Source organism: Pangasianodon hypophthalmus, chromosome 8, assembly GCF_027358585.1.
Source record: "Pangasianodon hypophthalmus isolate fPanHyp1 chromosome 8, fPanHyp1.pri, whole genome shotgun sequence".
Lineage (NCBI taxonomy): Eukaryota > Metazoa > Chordata > Actinopteri > Siluriformes > Pangasiidae > Pangasianodon > Pangasianodon hypophthalmus.
This window is the reverse complement of record NC_069717.1, coordinates 7204885-7219098: the sequence shown is the minus strand read 5'-3', so window position 1 is coordinate 7219098 and position 14214 is coordinate 7204885. Positions and strand designations below refer to the sequence as shown.

The 14214-nt window shown below is 38.5% G+C and overlaps 2 protein-coding genes across 16 annotated transcripts; one reads left to right on the top strand and one right to left on the bottom strand.

Annotated features, from left to right (window-relative positions):
- Positions 1-5: 5 nt before the first annotated feature.
- On the bottom strand, positions 6-8910 carry rab3c (RAB3C, member RAS oncogene family). Of its 4 annotated transcripts, none has more exons than XM_026928231.3 (5): positions 8796-8910; positions 5135-5356; positions 3775-3893; positions 2651-2775; positions 6-814 (listed from the first exon to the last, which is right to left on the bottom strand). In XM_026928231.3, exons 2-5 carry the CDS (start codon positions 5354-5356, stop codon positions 624-626), a joined length of 657 nt encoding a protein of 218 aa, XP_026784032.1. In that variant the 5' UTR covers positions 8796-8910; the 3' UTR covers positions 6-623. The 4 variants fall into 4 exon arrangements, with proteins under 4 accessions (XP_026784032.1, XP_026784031.1, XP_026784030.1 ...); XM_026928230.3 differs by lacking the exon at positions 8796-8910 and adding an exon at positions 8131-8340; XM_026928229.3 differs by lacking the exon at positions 8796-8910 and adding an exon at positions 6532-6780.
- On the top strand, positions 6148-13322 carry si:dkey-190g11.3 (uncharacterized protein LOC567059 homolog). Of its 12 annotated transcripts, none has more exons than XM_053236487.1 (10): positions 6148-6276; positions 9199-9296; positions 9928-10011; positions 10094-10162; positions 10299-10487; positions 11059-11163; positions 11365-11436; positions 11808-11948; positions 12766-12816; positions 13021-13322. In XM_053236487.1, the coding sequence occupies exons 5-10, from the start codon at positions 10320-10322 to the stop codon at positions 13183-13185; spliced, it is 702 nt and encodes a 233-aa protein (XP_053092462.1). In that variant the 5' UTR covers positions 6148-6276; positions 9199-9296; positions 9928-10011; positions 10094-10162; positions 10299-10319; the 3' UTR covers positions 13186-13322. The 12 variants fall into 12 exon arrangements, with proteins under 12 accessions (XP_053092462.1, XP_053092458.1, XP_053092461.1 ...); XM_053236483.1 differs by having other exon boundaries at positions 10084-10162; XM_053236486.1 differs by lacking the exon at positions 9928-10011 and having other exon boundaries at positions 10084-10162.
- Positions 13323-14214: the final 892 nt, after the last annotated feature.

Genomic DNA, 14214 nt, shown 5'->3' with positions numbered 1-14214 from the left:
TAAGCTTTACAGGTTTTAAGGCCACATTTATTCATCTATAATGGCAGCTTTTCAATACATATTGTAATAGACTTCAATCAACAAAACACTCGTTAGTTAGGATATAACAAAAGCTTACCAATTATATATGTACATTAGGTAGAAAGAAAGCAATACACACATAAGTAATTCCCCTGAGGCGAGTGGGAATAAGCACAGCTGCTATTTCAGTTCATGGCTTTTTTTTTTCTTCATATTAAATGACACAAACAGCATATTGCACAGTTTAGGAGATCTACTGTGATTATCTAAACCTCAATGCATAAGATAAGGCCTTTACAGTGATGTAATCACACAGGGGACCTCTGACACTGTGATATTTTGGCACAACATCATATCCTTGAGTTTTTTCAACAATAGTAATCTAAGCTGAGAGTTCCGCATTGATAACTGTAGTCTAGAGTTATAGATAAGACTGGAAAATGGTTCCTATTTTTTCCCACAATTTTGCAAAGCTTCTAGCCAGCCTACAGTTTGGCCTTGGGGTTTGGTGATGTATTTTTGTCTTTGAAAGATTGGCAACAGCACAGAAATCACACACATATACACACACACACACACACACACAGCCTGTGTAGGTATCACTAGCAGCTGCACTCAGACTGCTGGGGCGGTACAGCGTTGTCGCTCAGTTTGGTTGTGGGTGTTCCTGTGGTTTCAGCAGGGTTGCTCTCAAGGCTGTCAGCCATTTTATCGCAGATAACGTCCACCAGGCACTCAAACGTCTGCTTGACGTTAATATTGTCCTTCGCACTTGTCTCAAAGAACTCGAAACCTTTCGAGAGAAGGAAAGAAGGTGTTCAGGGAATACAACACACTTTTTCAACCTAAACTAACCACCCCCTCCCCCCTGTGGCATCGTAGGATTCTGACTTGTGATCTCCGGGATGACAGGGCGAACACTATTCTGTTTCTGCTTATTCAAAACTCACATCTAATGTAAGTCTAGGGGCAGTCATTTGGGGCATCAGTAAATATTAATGTGAAACACACGAGTGCTTTCATGAATTCTTCACTCAAAGGTGTTTGTAAATGAACCTCTAAGGGTTGAGTTGGCGACTTAATTTAAAAAGGACTGTTTATATTTACGAGAAGAAAGTTTCATTATTTAGAGTCATGATACACAGGTGCTTAATTTTGATTTCCTGAGTGGACCATCCTGATTATTAAAATGTCACTCACATCACAGAAGTGGCCAGATTTCTCTTATGTAGAAAGGCAAGAGGTTTTCTCTAACGTCTAGACTAGTGGTAAAGTGGGGTTCAAGGACTATCAGGCAAGGATCTGGGAAGCGGGGCTGCTGAGGATGCTGCAACACCTCCGACTTTCCGGATTCCTTTAAATGCAAATGCTGAAATAATAATAATTGGGCCGTGGGAAGGTGTTTTATACTGTGGGTGCTATACACATCACATGTGTGCTGCTTAGATTTCCAGCACCAACAGTGTAAAACACCTTCCCATGTCCCTGCCTTCAGGTGTCCATGAAGCATAGTCAGGGCTTTGTGAATAATCACATCATTATCACACTTATTATATTTACTATTGAGTTCTTATAGTTATCAGCCTGTTTGACTGGTCATTTGGGTTTAATGTAAACATTAAGAACTCAAAATCAAATAGTAAATAATGTCAACTTGAATCTAATAACCATGTTAATAAAAAAATGTGTTCTGTAGATGAGCAACAGAAATAGAAATAGAAAGCTGTATGTCCACAACAAAAAGTAAAACTACTATATATTTATGTGTAATATAAAATACTATGCTCACGAAATAAAGCTGTACTGCAGGGGAATTTATTTTACAGTTAAAGTCCCTGGCTGCAAAAAGTTTGAGAATCTCTGGTCTGGTTAAGTGTAGAGTTTCTTTTGTGGATACTCCAGTAATGACTGATACGAATATTTATTTTATAAATATAATATTCGTATATTTCATATTGCTGTCAAATGGCATTCCATAGTGTTTTGTGTGTGCTACATCCCAAAAAGTGAATTTCAGGTTGCAGTAGTGTGGTTACAAGTTGTCAGACAGTGGTGATGGACAGTGGTGCTTCCTGAATCGATTTTGCATGCAACTGAGACACGCCTCTGTTTTGGACAAACTGTGCCCAGTGCATGAAAATAGCATGTAACTGATCATGCAGCGCTTAAGTCTGTAGTCTAAAGCTCATTCTAAGTTCTTTATTGCTAGCATGTAGTTCCATATTTAAATGTTTATCGAAAGAATTCAGCAACTTCCCTTAGAGTTTCTATTATTCAAGTGAATATGTTTTCCCATTTTTTCTCCATAGAGAGAAAACTGAGAAATTCTTGCCTGTGGTGATGACAGATATGCTAGAGATGTGCTGGATAGACATTAAGATGAATAAAAAAGAATAGAATATTCTCAGATTTACCTCACATTGTAACTGTAAACGTGATATTTATCAAACATCTCTGTTTTTTCTGTCCTATTCTTATGCATATGGAGAAGATAATCTATTTCTAGACCTGCTAGTAGTGTTTAAATATCTTTCCTTTCTCCAGCTTTCACATCCTATTTTTGCTGCTTCAGAGCTCCTTTTGCCCCAGTTACCTTACATAGCACAGTGATCAGGACTGTTTCTCTCACCCAGCTGTTCTGCCAGGAGTCTTCCACTGTCCACAGACACTATTCTCTCCTCCTCCATGTCACATTTGTTTCCAACTAGGATCACCTGGGCATTGTCCCATGAGTAAGTCTTAATCTGAGTTGACCTGAAAGCGCACAGCAGACAGTAATGCATCATTAATAGCCTGTTTATGTCCCAACATCAGAGGATTAGGATCCACAGTAGATCAACAGCTGTGCTTTGCTTAATTTCCTTTGTGCCAGTGACACTCACAAGCTAACAAACTGGCAAATTTCTACTGCTGCAAAGTAATATAAATAATTTGATCAACATAGTTCTTCTATGCTAAAAATAAACTTTTGATAAATTGATGATAAATTAACTTCTTGATAAATCTGAGATATTGTAATGATTTCTTAAATGAAAAAAAAAACAATTACATTTACATCACAAAATGGTTTTTGTGTGCTGTGAGAATTATCTCAGAACCTCTGTGATGATTGTGATGAAGCACAGCATTTAGATGCCCCAATTAATTCTGGGTAAAAATATAGAACATAGCAACTTATCCACATAATGCAGACCTACTGAAAAATGTGCTGTATACATAACCACTAAAGCTTGGATGGATGGATAAATTGACAAATGGATATGTGAATGGATGGATGGATGGATGGATGGGAAAATAGATGGAAGGTGGAAAAAATATATGGATGAAGGGCTGAATGAATGGATGAATAGATTGATAGACAGATGAATAAATGGATAGGTGAATGGATGGATGGATGGATAAATTGACAAATGGGTAGGTGAATGGATTGGTGGATGAATGAATGGCCTTGGATGGATGAATGAGTGGCCACGGATGGATGGATGGATTGGTGGGTGGATGGGTGGGCGGGTGGAAAAATAAATGGATGAATGGCTGAATGAATGGATGAATGAATTGATAGATGAATAAATGGATAGGTGAATGGATGGATGGATGGATGGATGAATTGATAGATGAATAAATGGATAGGTGAATGGCTGGATGGATGGTGAGTGGGTGGACAGATGGGATGGTAGGTCTGGGGTGAACGGATGGATAGATGGATGGATAGATGAACTGAACCATTCTTGACTCTTCATATTTTTAACTCACCAGTCTTGCACAGCAGCGAAGGACTCCTCGTTAGTGATATCATACATGAGGATGAATCCCATGGCTCCACGATAGTAAGCTGTAGTGATGGTCCTGTAGCGCTCCTGGCCTGCTGTGTCCTGCACAAAAAATATTCAAGAGCCTCCGTTAGACTTTCTTCATTTCTCCTTGTACAAATAACCTCAATATTATATACAATGTTTGTTTTAGCATTGCTCCCCCTTAAACCCAGGAGCTACTGTAGGCTAGTAAACCTGCAGAGCTACGTTATTATGTTTCTTGGACACATAAAAAGCCTAGCCCTTGGATATTCAAGTGATATTCAAGCATAAATATATACTGTGGATATAAGAAGTCTACACACTCCTGTTAAAATAGCAGGTTTTTGTGATGTAAAAAAAAAAAAATGAAACCAAGATAAATCATGTCAGAACTTTTTGCACACTCAATGTGAAAATACAACATATAAAAATTAAGTGAAAAACAATCAGAAACATTTTAGGGATAAATAGATAATAAATCTGCAGAAGTCAGTTGAAACCAAGTAGATGAGAAGAAAATCCTACAGAAACAGCTGATCTTTATTTGGGGTTAATCAGAATGATTTCATTGAAGACTGTTGTATGATAATTACTTTTGAACATGAGATTGAATGTGATTGGTTCGTTCTGAGCACAGAATGAAGGGTGTGTACACTTATGCAACCAGGTTATTGTAAGTTTCTGATTGTTTTTCACTTAATTTTTATACGTTGTAATTTCACATTGAGGGTGGACATTCTGACATGATTTATCTTGGTTTCATTTTTTGAAGCCATTAAAGTGGCACTTGCCTGTCTTTGGCAGTGAAAGGGCTAAAAAGAAGACAACCTGCTGTGATCTGCCACACCAAGCTCTTTGCATACAGTGTGGTTGATAACAAGATGTGGGGCCAGGATATGGCCATCTGCAGTAGATGCTTATCTCTCTTTTCATAGGCCATGCTTCCCTTGACATAGCCCAGACGGCCCCTGTAGTTCTTTTTATTTTTAATATGTTCCTTACTTATAAATTAGAAATTGTTCTTCTATTCAGCTTATTTTCATAAGTAATTGTAATACTGCACTTTTATGAGCATGTGTTATAGCCTATAAATAAATTTTAATTGATGAATGGATGGACAGACTTTGGTGGCTAAGTTTGGATAAAAAGACCAACACAGCCAACCTTGTTTACAGTGGCAAGTCTAATCAGGCTTAGAGTAAGTATTAACTAACCCTAGATGTGTTTCCTGTGAAGTTTTCAACCTGTAGCATCTACAAAATGCTTCACAGTTGAGATACAGGTTCATAAGGTTAAGAGATGTAAGCCTTGTACTTTACCCAGATCTGCAACTTGATGCTCTTGTCGTTCCTGTACACGGTTTTGACCCTGAAGTCGATCCCCACAGTGCTGACGAAAGCTGATGTAAAAGAGTCATCGGCGTAGCGGAACAGGAATGATGTTTTACCAACACTGCTGTTCCCGATGATTAACAGTTTGAACATGTAGTCAAAGTTTTGATCTGAGTTATCTTTCTGTTTACCATCTTGAGTGGCAGCCATCTTTAAAAACACAGGGGAACAGAGGAAAGGTGACGCATGACAAGAGACATACAAGAAAGACACTGGTAATGGGGAACCTGGAGCTGTGTAGCTGCACCGAATTGCTCCCAAGACCCTTTATGCAATCTTCCAAAAAAAAATATATATATATATATATATATATATATATATATATATATATATATATATATATATATATATATAAATTTATTAACAAAAAAAAAGACTTTATAAGTTGGATAACAGTTCTAGCTTTCTAAATGCTTACTATTTTGTGCTATAACAACCATAGCCTTCCAGTAGTTTTTCCTAACAGTTGGTTGATTTATTCATCATAATACAGTTTATGAATTTGTGTTAATCTCCTGTTCAAATATATTTTAATGTTACAATAAATGGACATACTTCTTAAAAGACGTGACTCCACACATGGTTCCATAAGGTTTAGCTGCAGTTTAGCTAGAGGTTGTTAGTGATGTGTTGTTCGTTCCAAAATATCGCGATATTACACGGTATCGCACACCGACCAAACCGGAAACGCATGAACGATTCTCCCCATTTATTGACTTAGTGTCGTATTTCAAACCCACTTGAAAATATTAACAACTCGATGAAATTATTCATGATATCTGCCTACATGGTTTACTAAACAATAGTTATTGGTGTGGCGATCACTTCCTTTCAGGAGAATGAGGAAGTGGAGTTAGTAAGCGCCGCTAACAGCTAACTGTATTCTCAGCACCAGGAGCTGTCCGCTTTATCACAGCAGCATCTGCAGAAATGATTCGGTGTAAAACGGCAACAGATGAAAATCCGAGACTTTATTCAGCAGAGCAGATTTCTGTACTCCAGTCCTCAGGCAGTGTTTCACGCTGGGGTTTTACAGACCCGCACTGTTCTAAAGGCAACATTAATGACAGGTAAATCCTTTGTATTTCTACTGAGCACTTTCTTCTCTCAGATTAGGATCCAAATTTGGATCATAAATTTTTAACGCTTTCAAATACATATCATTATACCTATCATATTACTGAGTTAAATGAATAGGTGTATAGTCTTTCTTTATATAATTACATACATAAATCACTGTGTTTATTCTCCTTTCTAAAAAGCTACCGCCTCTGTTTCGACAAAAAAAAAAAAAAAAGAAAAAACTTCATCTTTCTCCGCCTTACCTTCCCATATAAATCCATCTCCAGATTTAGACAGACGCTTAAAAACAGATGTGTCTGTTCAGGACGGCGTTTTTGGAGCAGGTGGAGTCGCTTTGTGGAATAAATCTTAAACGCAGACTGATGCTCGCCTCGGACGTCACTAGCTCTCACTCTCCACCCAGATCCATTCAGCCCGTGTTTCACAGGAGGAAATGGGAGCTGTCACAAGCCCGAGCGGCGCGCGCCTGCACTGCGCATGCGCACCCATTTCCCATCGAATAGACTCCCTGATTCGGAGGGAATCGGAACCGAACAGGAATCGTGCTTTATCGGCCATCTACACTAGGTGTACAAGGAATTATGGTCTTGTTGTGCTTACAGACATTACACATTACAGTAAGATAACACAAGGACACAGATACTGCTGGCAATCAACTATGCTTTGAACAAAACAGTCAGGATGAATGAATAAATTAATGAAGTGCTATGAACAAAACTGGATACTATACTGTATACAACTATTGCACTAAAAAATATTGCACAAAGGAGAAAACTTCACAGGTAAATAGCCTGCTGCGCAGAATAGTTATTGCATCTTGAACGTAAAAACAGTCATGTTTGTGAGGCGCATGTGAGCACTGCGCATGCGCACTGGTATATTTTATTTTTTTCCCCATAGACTAGACAAGAGCTCATTTTCTCTGAAAACTGGGTGGCAACTCTCACTGTAGGCGGCATATATTTGTATTTTACAGTTCTCTGTTTATATAGCCATTGGCAACCGCCTAGGGTGTAGGGTGTATACCGGGATTTTTTTAATGCTTGCTTGCATATTGTTGTGCAGTCTAGCACACGTTTCTCAATAACCAAAGCTCACCTCTAATTTCCCCCAGTGCCACTGGGACTGTGTTCCACATCCAAACACATTCAAGAACACGAAAACATACTGCAAACCAGTGAAAAATAAAAAACCCACTGATCTCACCAGGACAGTAACTACACCTGCCACCCTGAGACTATAAACTTCCAAACAAACTGAGCAACACACAGGAATTAAAAAAAACTGGAATGAGAGCCTGTGTACAGTGGAGCTTGGATGAAGCACAGGGTAAGAGAAGAGAGACTAGAGACTGAGCTACATATAGAGATCGAGTAGGAGGAGGAGGAAGAGGAGGAGGAGGAGGAAGAGGAGAGCTTTCTCTCTGAACGAGACAAACAGTAGCAAAAGAAATTCAAGTTACACTAGCTGACCATTTCACCAGCCATGACTGAGAGAGGAAGATTTTTCCAACATTGTTATAAAACATTACATTAACTATATATTTGTTTACATGTCACACAAGTACTTTCAGTAATTCACTTTTTCATTCATTCATTCACAGTAAAGGTTGGTTTATATTTTGTGATCACTTACAGGTTTTTAATTGCACGCACTAAAAGTACAAACTAAAAAAGTAAAGAATTCACTTAATTTCTTTGCATATGTCTAGCTAACATACACAGCATAACATACACCAACAGATCTGCAAAATGTGTGTATACTTTTGAGAAACATTGTTTCCAGAAAGCAATTGAGAAAAATGTCAAAGATTTTTGTCATATAGACTGTAGGCTGCTTACCCTAAGTCTGTCCAGAGAAAACACTGTTTCGATCCAAATATGCTTGAGTTTAGGCCTTTACAGTACAAGAAAAAGACAATCACATGCTTCTGTAGTTACAAACACAATCTGAACCTCATATATTAAAACCCTGTTTTTTGTTTTTTGTTTTTTTAAACTCCGAATTTCGCAATTTTCTGGCAGGGATTGCATACAGGAGTAAATGTCGTCTTTCGCACCACAGCGACCTCTGGTGGTCACACAGCGCTAAATTCCAAACTTCATCTGATTCAACATACCTGTTTGTTCAAGGCACTAGATCAAGCAAATACATTTCACAAATATTACAAGTACCGAAATTAATAAATGCATGAGTAGATAAATGCAGAAATAAATCCATCGAGTAGTAGATACATACACAAATAATACGATAAATAAAAAATATAACACAATAATAATAAGTAGAAATCTAAATATACATTTCTAAATAATTTTGTGGATTTTGTATTGTATTTATTAAGTCTTTTTGTTTGTTTGTTTCAGGTCATTCCCTTGTATAAACCATGCACTAAAATATCAGTGCGTTTGAGCATGTCTGCTTTTTTGTTGTTATTTCTGGTTAAAGCTTTTTAAAGATATGGAAGGTCAGGTGATCAGGTAGCCCACAATAAGATGGTGTGTTGTACCTTAGAATTAGTTCAAAATATTCTGATCCCAGATAATCAGCTTGTAGTCTCAAGGAGGAAAGCAGTAAGAATGTCTGAGGTGTTTGAAAACAGGCCCACTGACGTCATCGAGCTGGGCTCAGGGCAGTCACGTGACTTCTCTTTCTGCACCGCAGGCTTCAGATCAATGAATCAAATGAATCGAAACAGGAGGTACTTGTTTTTGTTTTTGTGGGTTTTTTTTCTCAAATATAGCTCTGAGGAATTGGAGACTGAATAGTCCAGTCTGATCTTGGACATGGTTGTCATTTGTATTGGTACTGATGAGCGCATTTAATAGTAGCAGTGAACGTCTGGCACAACAACTGAATTTTATTTCATTTTTGCTTTATTTTATTTCATTTGATTTTGCATTATTTTACAGAATTTCACACTTCCCTTTGCCTTTCTCGCTCTGGCGTGTGAGGTCACGCTGCAGCCCCGCCCACTTGGCACGAGGCTCATGGGAAACGTTGTTCTCAGGTAGGTCACCGAGCTGCGCAGTTTGTTAAGCTACTTTTGGTTTGTGTTGTGGATTAAACTGTCTACCGTGCTCGCTTTATAATCTGCATTTTCTGTCTTTTTAACCTAAATAATGTCGCATGTGTGCTGTCCAGATCAGCTCAGCAGGAGTGGTGTATGTAAGCAGTGCCCTGCAGCTGTAATAAACCATTAGACATTAGCGAGTAGTTACTTTAGTTTGTTTATTTGTTTGCTTCATGCATAGTTTATATAACATACTCAGTGAATTCACTTTATACATGCGTGCTTCAGATTTGCAGTCATCTGGACTTTGTTCTGTCGTCAAAACTTTTTGTAGACTTTTTGTAGAATATGGAGTCATGGCGCCCTCCCCTGGATTAAACCTGATATTTACATCACATCCCTCAGACACGAGCACTGCACTGTTCTGACATGTTCACAACAAATATTCAAGTGTTTAAGACTTTTCTGTTTGTTTGTTTTGACTGAAATTATAATTGTGTAAGATTCATACACAAAACCAGTTGGGCTTGGGTACTGAAACAAACTTTTAATAAAATTAAATGTTACTTTATATTAATAAATAAATACTTTTTCTTGTAATCCCACTAAATGTATGCCTATTTTGCAGTCATATCTCTTATTCGAACTTTCCATGATTTTTAACTTCCACCTGCTTCTAAGAGAGATGATTCACATGCCCCCACACTGAGAGGTAAAGATAGCATTCGCATCTTATGTTTTATGGTATGATGTAGTTTGATCAATTTTTTGATGAAAACAAAAGGTGTTCATAGAATGGTGCCAGAGAAAGTTTGCAGATTTGACAGCATGGCTCACTGAGTTCCTCCCACGTCAATGGTCCAGTAAGTAGAGCTTTATTTTCTATGCACGAGGCATTTGGGTACATTATCATTTATTCACCAGAGAACTGTGAAGTTGAGATAAAGAGTGCAGAAATGCTAATATAACACCTGTGCTGTCTGATCAACTCTGTTTCAGCATTTCAGTCATTTCAAGAAGATGATCATGGAAGACTCTGTTGATGTCATCCTTCAGGAGAAAACGTTACATCATGCTCAGGAAAGGCCGCTTGTCATGGCTGCCTCAGGAGCTATGCTCATGGCCTCTTACGCGCTTTGGACAGTTTTTGCACTGCCTGGCTTTCGGAAAGTGCCAACAAGCCTAAAGGTAACATGTCAATCAAATATTTGGGAACACAGACTTATGTAAGGCTTTTCTTTATGTTCACTGTTTTCCACATTTTTTGGAATTATATTATCTTATAGATTAGATAAGACACCCTTGTGGTCAATAGCTGATAAGATATTAGCTGATCTTCAAGCAAACAAACTAGACTTTCACTGATGATGAAGACTTCTGCTGCTAACTCATTCTCACTAGAGCAATAATGGATTGTCTTACAAATATGATGTTGTTGTTCATGACATGTGGATGTTGATGTTACTGATTTTGAAAATGAGTTTGAAACAGATATGAGCAAAAAAGCTGCACAGAATAATAAGCTGTGTAATGTGAAGGTATCCTATGTTCATTAAAAACAGCTATTTCCTCAACTGTATCCAAACATTTGACTGGTATTGTATATAATGGTAAAGGCTCTGTTCTTCATGCAGACATTATCTATCTAACCCACCCCCATGACTTGAAAGTGCATTTATGAAATTCTGTCCTGTCCGCCCTCCTGAATTCGCTCTTAGAGGTCCCAGGCAGAGACAAAAGTCTTGTCTCTATTGTGCAGGTGCCGTACTTGCCCTCGAGTGGGGTGCAGACGCAGAACGTTATGCGGCTCCTGCAGGGCAGAAGAGGCTGTCTGGCAGATCTGGGCTCTGGAGATGGAAGACTTGTGAGTGCTTAGTACAGAGTAACAGAGTATGTCAAAGATTTAACACAAGTTCAAGTTGCATGTGCAATTTCCGCAACATGACCAGTGAGAAGCAGGGAAATGCGCTGTATTTATGATTTACAGCTGTAATAATAATACTAATACTACTACTACTACTACTACTAATAGTGAGCAGGTAGCTTTGCTGCCTCAAAGCTCCAGGGTCCCTGGTTCAGTCCTGGACGGGTTTCTTCTGGGTTCTCCGATTTCTTCCCACCTCCCGAGAACATGCCAGTAGGTTTATTAGCTATGCTAAATTATCCCTAGGTGTGAATGAGTGTGAGTGTGTGTGTGTGTGTGTGTGTGTGTGTGTGTGTGGTGCCCTGCAGTGGACTGGCTACCCATCCGTGTTGTATTCTTTCCTCATGCCTAGTGTTCTCTGGATAACAGTAATTGCTATTCTTTGTTTCTGCAACTGTATTTCTTTCATGCATTTATTTAAGTACAGCTCAAAGTGTTTTACAGGGAGAGCCAGAAAAGTGTGTGTAATATAAATAAATTCTAAAGAGTTGCATTAGTATCTCTAGTCTCAGTATAGTATAAATCAGACTTAGATAGACTCTGATCATGTGCTCTCATTCAGTGTCCCTTTTTTTCCCCCCCAGGTGTTTGCTGTCTCGTCATTGGGCTTCCAGTGTACTGGCTTTGAAATAAACTCCATTCTGATAGGCTATGCCAGAGCCAGAGCAAGGTGGATGGGAATTCCAACTGCTTCAGCAAGATTTGTGAATGAGGACTTCTGGAAGGTATTTTATACATGTTGGTATCTCTGTGTGTTTGTCTCTTGCTGCAATTGTATATAATTGTATAGCATCACAATATCTATCCTTTTATCTCCTTTTGGCTCAAATGTTGGGGAAAAAAACAACTATGCAAGTGAAGTGCAGAATTTCTGGTTTAAAGTGAGTGTATTTATAAACTGTATGGCCAAAAGTATGTGGACACCTGACCATCGTATGCATATGCGCTTGTTGAACATTCCATTCCAGTGTTGGTTTTTCCCTTTGCTGTTATAATAATCTCCACTCTTCTGGGAAGGCTTTCCACTAGCTTTTGGACTGTGGCTGTGGGGATTTGCCCATTCAGCCTTACAAGAGCATTTGTGAGCTAGGACACTGATGTCAGGCAAGAAGGCCAAAGGTGTTCAGTGGGGTTGAGGTTAGGGCTCTGTGCAGGCCACTGAAGTTCTTCCACACCAGCCTTGGCAACCCTTGTCTTTATGGAGCTCACATTGTGCTCAGGGGCATTGTCATGCTGGAACAGGTTTTGGCCCTATAATTAAAGTGAAGGGAAATCTTAATTCTACAGCATACAGAGACATTCTATACAATTGTGCACTTCCACCTTTGTGGTAATATTTGCCATATGGGGAAGACCCTCATATGGGTGTAATGATCAGGTGTCCACATACTTTTGGCCATATAGTGTATCTCAAGTGGGTAAACCACAAATGGGAGGAATATGTATATGTATACGTCCATACCATATGGTGATTCCTATATGGTTTACAACAAAAAATACTTACAGACTACAGTGTATGCCTAATTTTTTGATATTTCACAGACTGACTTGTCCCGTTATAAGAACGTGACAGTCTTCTTGGCGCCTGGAGTGGTATGTATAAGTAGATGGGTTGCCACTTTGTGCTTACTAAACATATGCCTGGAATTCAAAGAAAATCATTAGGGATAAAGTCAAGCAATAGCAAAAAATCTGCTGATCATTAAACTAACCCTCAGTAATAACATCTGGAGCATGAGTCACAAATGCGTACACGTATTGTTGTTTTGTATTTTTCCCATATCGGGTTCTCCTCAGATGGAAGTGCTAGGCAGGAAGCTGGAGCAGGAGTTGGCTCATGATGCCAGGGTGATCGCCTGTCGTTTCCCGTTCCCTCACTGGCATGCTTCAGCATCAGAGGGACAAGGACTGGACAAGGCCTGGGCCTACGACATGGCTACAGTTCGCAGACTCCTAACATGAGCTCCAACAAATCACTGCAAGCCTTTTTCACTACTGCCAAATGGATATGTACAAACCCACAGCACTTATTGAATTTAATTGAATTGTTATATTAAACTTGCTGACTCTGATTTACAACATTAAAGCAGTGAACCGAACATTTTTTTTTTTTGATTGAGTGGAATTGAGAATATTTTAAGTTGCCTAATCTAAGTCACAATGTTTTATGTTAAATATATGAGGTGCTTTGAGAAAACTTGTTGGATGTCTCTGTGGCTGAATTCTGGAAAATAGACAAAAAATTATGAAAAATTGGGGTTTCAGCAGATTGATTTTTTCTGCCAGTAATATACTTTGATATCTCCACTTTAAGAAAACATAAATATATTTTTATAGTTGTTATAGTTATAGTCTTGATTGAGATCATGACACTGCAAATCAGTACTCAGTTATTGAAATTGTAACAAATGCAAGCTAGTTTAATTTGGCTAGCTCACTAAATTAGCTAACATTATTAATGAAAACAGTTTTGTATTGGTCAAGCTAGTTTAGTTTTAATGCTAGTCACGTGTTCAGGGATACTTTAGCCCCATAAGATCTTGGCTTTTTGTTCACTTTAAAGTATATTATTCTATTAACTACTGTGACTACTACTCATTAACATTATGGTTATTACTCATGTCACTCATAACTCGTAGTCATTAACACATAACTACTATACAGGAAAACTACAGAAAAATAGAAAATATTAAAATTAATAGTAAAAATATGTCGGGGGGGGGGGGGGGGGCGGTAAATCTACATCTGTTGATGGGTCATAGGTGTTTAGGAGCTTAAAATATAAAATGCAAAAGTGTTGAGAGGAACTCACAAGCTACAATTAGTTTTGCTCTTACTGAGAGATGGGAGACATCACACTGACACAGCTCACCCTCTTTTGTCCATCTGCTGTCTCCAAACCCTCATGCACACACACATTTATGAATAAAATGGGTAATAATTAAGAGATGGAACGTTTAAACGAATCTTAGAGCACTGCCTGTATTTTGA